This window comes from Coregonus lavaretus (assembly GCF_964263955.1).
Source record: "Coregonus lavaretus genome assembly, chromosome: 13".
Lineage (NCBI taxonomy): Eukaryota > Metazoa > Chordata > Actinopteri > Salmoniformes > Salmonidae > Coregonus > Coregonus lavaretus.
Genome location: NC_140000.1, coordinates 29,718,046 through 29,724,724, shown reverse-complemented (window position 1 = coordinate 29,724,724; position 6,679 = coordinate 29,718,046). Strand labels below are relative to the sequence as shown.

The window sequence follows — 6,679 nt, the reverse complement described above, 5'->3', positions numbered from 1 at the left end:
ATGAACAGGAAAAAACCCAAACCCAAACCTGAAAGAAATATCAGAGGAAGAATCATTAATTCGAAAATAGTTTTATTGACACATTAACTCTCAGGAATTCCTTTTCATGGTTAGTGCAGCAATACAGAATATGTCTGGTATTTATGTACAGGTCACACACATAACAAAAAGCACACAGATTGCTAACAAGTATCACAGCAATCAGTTTGGCAAGCAGCAGAGTTGATTATAGCATCTACCTCCTTGATTAGAGTAACTGATTTACTAAATTGAGTGCATTCATTTAAATTCTCCTTGCAGAAGGTGCCAGATTTGCTAGATTTTTGCATCTGTTATTTTCAGTAGGGAATGAACATTTCATGAAACTAGCTATACCATAAAACTATCTTTATCTCCTCTTGCCTTTCTATATCTTAGTCCTTCTCTTAACCTTTCCTGTCCCCATTTTGTTTTATGGTTTCTGAAAAATACAAAGTAATATGCACAATTGGCAGTGTAGTTGAGTAAATCTGACCAATAACCTAGTTTAGTTTCCTGTAGTTTAGTAAATTTCGTAGTTCCAATGTTTCCAGTAAGAATAAGAATTTCACTTTTATAGTGCTTTTCATGCACAAAAAACATCTCAAATCACTTAAAAGACTAAAAAGGACAAGCTACTTAAGAAAACATTGCCATCATTAATGAATAAATGGACGGTAGATCTATATGATTGGGAAGTTCATGGCTTAGTTTTAGTCCTGTGATCAATCTAGCCGGATGGCATCCATCTGACAAATGCGTTTGTAGATGTGGTCACACGTACATCAAACCAGGTCTGCGAGTGGCTGTCCAGGGTGGCACAGTCCTCCCCATGTACTCCTCCTGACTGATGGTTGTCAGGCTCAGAGCTATACTCATTCCAATACCTGAAAGAGAGAGAGAGAGAGAGAGAGAGAGAGAGAGAGCGAGAGAGAGAGAGAGAGAGAGAGAGAGAGAGAGAGAGAGAGAGAGAGAGAGAGATACAGAAAGAGAGAGATAGAGAGAGGAGAGAGAGAGAGGAGAGAGAGAGAGAGAGAGAGAGGGGTGGAGGGAGAGAGAGAGAGAGAGAGAGAGAGGTGGAGAGAGAGAGAGAGGGAGAGAGAGAGAGAGAGAGAGAGAGAGAGAGAGAGAGAGAGAGAGAGAGAGAGAGAGAGGGGGGGGGGTGGGGGGAGAGGGAGTGAGAGAGAGATAAATAGAAAGGCAGAAAACAAAAGTAGGGAGGCAGTTAGGAAAAGAGGTAGAAAAAGAGGGAATCAGAGAATAGAATGAAAGAAGAGGGAGAAGGAAGCAAAATGGAGGGAGATTAAGAAAGGGAGCAAAGGAGTGAGACAGTGTAGAAAAGTAACTATTTGCCTCCCTCTAATTATAACACATGTGATATTGGATTATTTAGAATGGGCTTCACATACTTGTTTTTCAGTGTTGTGTTGTCCACCATTTCCAATCTCCTTCCTTCTCTAGATCTGATAGGCCAATCCAGAAGTGGTAGTCAAACCCGCCAATCCTCCGGGCCTCTTTTTCCAGAGCGTCCTACAAACAAACACAGTTATGTTACAATGAGGGAATAAACACGCACGCATGCACACACACACACAAACACACACACACACAGACACACACAGACACACACACACACACACATACACTGTCTTACATGCTGTTCCTTGCTGTGCAGGATGGTAAGGTGGCTGCCCAGGGAAGTACAACTGTCTCTGCTGCTCGGCCAGTCCATCTTGTCATTACTGAAGGAGTAACATTTCTCATCTACATGAATCCAGCCCTCAGGACACTCCCTACACTTCCTTACTGTGAGAAGAGGAGAGGAGAAGAGAAGAGAGGAGAACAGGAATAGAGAGGTAGAAGAGGATGATAAGAAGATGAAGAGGTGAAGATGAAGAGGACAAAGAGAGACAGATGTGTGAATATGGATGGGTAATTAATGTCTTATGTATACTGTATAGTGTACACTGTAAAGTTAATCTGTAATTTATATGGTCATTTTCTGTATTATCAACAGTAAAATACTGTGGAACGTTTTACTGCAGCATTCTGTAAATTATGGTGCATTGTGGGAACATTTTGTGGGCGGGGGAAAGAATTGCTGTATTTTGAATGATCCTGTAATTCCATCCCACAGAATACAGTACTGTACCGTATTTTTGGAGCACCAAAAACCTTTTGACCACTAGTGAGTGCATATTATTGTTGTTTCTGGCTCTATTTTTGTTGCACCCATTAGTGAGAGTACTGTATCCAACTTAACTGGTATGTAGTAGTAGTGGCGCATCAATAAAAAAATAATACATAGTTGACAGATGCCTGTAAGTTACTGTCAAATTTACGGCAACCCCTTTACAGTGTTCTATTTCTTTCGTGAAATAATGTAATAGTGACTGACAGTTGTCTAAAGTATGTATCCACTCTGAATTACACTTAGCCCTCCTTTACCTGTCTTTGAGCAGCTCTGGCCCAGTTTGGAGTAGTCATCACAGAGAAGGACATAACGTCCTCGAACTGAGTTCAGCTTCAGGGTCAGAGCTGCTGTCTCCAGGGAACACTAGGTAAAGGCCTGCTAAACACTGAGAGAGAGAGAGCGAGAGAGAGAAAGAGAGAGGGGGAGAGAAAGAGAGAGAGAGAGAGCGAGAGAGAGAGGGAGATGGAGAGAGGAGATGGAGAGGAAAGTGAGCGCGAGAGAGAGAGAGAGAGAGAGAGAGAGAGAGAGAGAGAGAGAGAGAGAGAGAGAGAGAGAGAGAGAGAGAAAGAAAGAAAGAAAGAAAGAAAGAAAGAAAGAAAGAAAGAAAGAAAGAAAGAAAGAAAGAAAGAAAGAAAGAAAGAAAGAAAGAAAGAAAGAAAGAAAGAAAGAAAGAGATTTGGATATAATTCAACAGTTGTACTGTATGATAGTCTAGATATAGTATTTACTATACCCAGCTGTGGGTTCATGTCTTGTGTGTCAAATGTGGAATGTCCCTAGATTTATGAAAATGTTGCTGAACAGCCTGGGCTGCCAGAGACTGAAAGTCCTGGGAGGGAGCACATTTCACAATTATGGACTTTTGCTCCTTTTGGATTGCACAACAACCACAACTATCGTTACCATTCTGCATGCCAAAGAAGCATGACGAGGAGGAGTGAGGGAGAGGGGTGGTGCGGGGTTGGAGAGAGAGAAAAAGAGACGGACAGACAGAGAGGGAGAGAGAGAGAGAGAGAGAGAGAGAGAGAGAGAGAGAGAGAGAGAGAGAGATAATTCTGTTTACTCACAGAGCACGCTCAGAGCGATGTTGACGCAGATGGAGGCCAATAGACCAATCAGCACAAAGAGGGCGGTCTGACCTCTTAGACACTCTGACCCCCTCTTCAGCCCCTGGGCACCTGATTGGACAGATTACAGCTCAATGCAAAGAGTGACACATTTACTGTAAATTTACATTGGAGTCATTTAGCATTTAACTATAGGTAAACATAACCACAAATAACAGTCATTGCAAGTCAAACCTTCCTCAAAATAGCATTAATCTGTAAAATCCATGCCAGTAAAAAAAGACACGTCGAGTGTGAGTGCACTTTGTTTTTCACCTGTCATTCACCTTTCATGCTTCAGAAGTTTTTTTCTGCCCAGACAAGTCCTTTGACCATGAACAATACCACTATAATCTATCTGTAACTGCCTACAATTTTACAGTTGGCTAACATGGAACCATAACATTGTAAATAGGTTACAATCATTTCAAAAATATTTTAAAGGATTAGTTCTAAAGGATTCCAAAGGAATTGATGATAGCCTATAAAATGATAGACTAGCTGTAAAACTCACACTGACTATTCCCTAAAGAGATACCATGTCCTTAGAGTTATGGTCTGTCACGCCCTGGCTCTGGGGACTCTAGTATGTTGAGCCAGGGTGTGAGTTTTCATTTGTTTATGTTCTAGTTTAGTATTTCTATGTTGGCCAGTGTGGTTCTCAATCAGAGGCAACGTGTATCAGCTGTTGCTTGTTGTCTCTGATTGGGGACCATACTTAGGCAGCCAGTTTTCCCACAGTGTTTGTGGGATCTTGTTCCAATTAGGTTTGTGTTTGAACCGAGGACGTCACGTTATCGTTTGTTGTTTTGTTCGTGGTGTGTGCATTCAAATAAAAATAAGTATGCTCGCAAATAACGCTGCGCATTGGTCCTCTGTTCCCGATGATCGTGACTGAAGATCCCACCAAGACTGGACCAAGCAGCGTGTCCAGGAGCCATCGCCAGGGAGATCTCTAGCGGATCTCCTTCGCCTCCTCGACTGGGTCAAGCCGTGTGAGGAAGAGAGAGGCTGGACTTGGAAGCAGAAGGGCGAAAGTCTGGCGAGAGACATGGAGACCTGGTCCACGGGTAGGAGAGACGCCCAGAATTTTTTTAGGGGGGGCTCACGCCGTGGACGACGGGGCAGCAGGAGGCCGCCAGGTTACGGGAGTCACTGGTCACCAGGGGGAAAGAGGATGTAGAGGCACGGTGAGAGGTACTGGGGTGTGTTGCCAGTCCGGTCCGGCCTGTTCCTAATCCCCGCGTAGGGCCAGTGGTGTGTGTTCCCAGTACGGTCCGGCCTGTTCCTGCCACTCGCACCAAGTCAGTGGTGCGTTTCGCCAGCTCGGCCCGGCCTGTTCCTGCTCCCCGCACCAAGCCTGTGGTGCGCATCGTCAGCCCAGTCCGGCCCGTCCCTGCTCCCCGCACCAAGCCTACGGTGCGCGTCGCCAGCCCGGCCCGGCTCGTTCCTGCTCCCCGCACCAAGTCAGTGGTGTGCTTCGTCAGCCCGGCTCGGCCCGTTCCTGCTCCCCGCACCAAGACAGTGGTGCGCTTCGTCAGCCCGGCTCGGCCCGTTCCTGCTCCCCGCACCAAGTCAGTGGTGCGCTTCGTCAGCCAGGTCCGGCCCGTTCCTGCTCCCTGCACCAAGTCAGTGGTGCGTTTCGTCAGCCCGGCTCGGCCCGTTCCTGCTCCCCGCACCAAGTCAGTGGTGCGCTTCGTCAGCCCGGTCCGGCCCGCTCCTGCTCCCTGCACCAAGTCAGTGGTGCGTTTCGTCAGCCCGGCTCCGCCCGTTCCTGCTCCCCACACCAAGCCAGTGGTGTGCGTCGTCAGTCCGGCACAGCCCGTGCCTGTTCCACCGGTGCCTGGTCCGGCACCGGTCAGCTGCTTCACGCCGGAGCTAGAGCAATCCGCTCCACCAGTGTGCAGTCCAGCTCTGGTCAGCAGGGCCAGACCGGTCCAGGGGTACTTTGGGGGGTTAGAGAGGGAGTGGGGATCATGCCCGGAGCCGGATCCGCCACCAAGGCGGAGTGCCCACCCGGTCCCTCCCCTGTGGTGTTTGGTTGGCGCGGTCGGAGTCCGCGCCTTTGGGGGGGGTACTGTCACGCCCTGGCTCTGGGGACTCTTGTATGTTGAGCCAGGGTGTGAGTTTTCATTTGTTTATGTTCTAGTTTAGTATTTCTATGTTGGCCAGTGTGGTTCTCAATCAGAGGCAACGTGTATCAGCTGTTGCTTGTTGTCTCTGATTGGGAACCATACTTAGGCAGCCAGTTTTCCCACAGTGTTTGTGGGATCTTGTTCCAATTAGGTTTGTGTTTGAACCGAGGACGTCACGTTATCGTTTGTTGTTTTGTTCGTGGTGTGTGCATTCAAATAAAAATAAGTATGCTCGCAAATAACGCTGCGCATTGGTCCTCTGTTCCCGACGATCGTGACATGGTCAATCTCACACTTATGCACATACGCCTGTGCGCATGCACGCGCACACACACACACACTTACCGTGGTTGTTTAGGATAGGCTTGTTTCCTCTGGAGGATAAATCCTCAGTAAACTCCTGTAGACTGGTATAGTTCTCTTCCTTCTCCATGATTTAAGTTTCAGTTCTTCACCAGCTCTTCGCAGAATCACCCAACTTTGTTGCCGCTGGGAAATAAAGTGTCTAATTCCAAACAGAGTTTAGCAGTATTTATGGTTGTTCCTCCAGAAATTCCCTGGCAGTTATTTTAGTAATACATCAAACCTGCTTCCTCTTGCTCACTCTCTGGCTCTGTCTGTCTCACTGACTGGAACTGAGACAATAGTCTGGCGGGAACTGGAAGGAGGTTCCATCATACTGTGTGTGTTTGTATGGAAAGTACTGGATTTAGGAAATAACTAAATCATGCTGTGAAGTAACATATATGTCTCTGTTTCTCTATGTGATTTGGTGTGTTAGAATCTGTCCAAAATGACTATGTAAGGTGCTAGAGTACTGGAGCCTGGGGAGAAGTGAGGATGCCAAGAGTCTTACGGGAAGAGGGTTGGGCAGCATGCTGTGTGTGTGTGTGCGTGTGTGTGTGTGTGTGTGTGTGTATGTGTGTGTGTGTGTGTGTGTGTGTGTGCAAGTACACATGGAATTCATGCAGCTGCTCATTTGTGAAAACAAAACAAGTAAACCCATGCTGTTACACAGCGTTCGGCTTAAAGTGCAATGTCATGCTTTTGTAGTAAACCTCTCTTGTCGATCTCATGAAACTGCACTGTCATGTTTAGTGACAGAGAGAGAACTTTGATCGCTCAGATCATTGGCAAATAATGTAAAAACTCTGTGACAAATCCACTTCATTTGGTAGCATTTGTTTGTTCATTGAGACTATTGATCCAACTCTGCATGACCAGCT

At 46.4% G+C, this 6,679-nt stretch overlaps 1 protein-coding gene and 1 long non-coding RNA gene across 2 annotated transcripts in view; both read right to left on the bottom strand.

The window, feature by feature from the left end:
* Positions 1–6,309, bottom strand: part of cldc1 (C-type lectin domain containing 1) — a 16,389-nt gene extending 10,080 nt beyond the window's left edge. The window contains exons 1-2 of the mRNA XM_084176032.1: positions 5,799–6,309; positions 3,280–3,390 (exon numbers count right to left, since the gene is read on the bottom strand). Coding sequence (XP_084032158.1) covers positions 3,280–3,390; positions 5,799–5,886 — 199 coding nt within the window. The 5' untranslated portion in view covers positions 5,887–6,309. The remainder of the gene's footprint in view (positions 1–3,279; positions 3,391–5,798) is intronic.
* LOC311140801 lies at positions 56–1,541 on the bottom strand. Its single transcript, XR_014614185.1, has 2 exons — positions 1,428–1,541; positions 56–905 (listed from the first exon to the last, which is right to left on the bottom strand). It is a non-coding gene; the product is annotated as an uncharacterized lncRNA (long non-coding RNA).
* Positions 6,310–6,679: the final 370 nt, after the last annotated feature.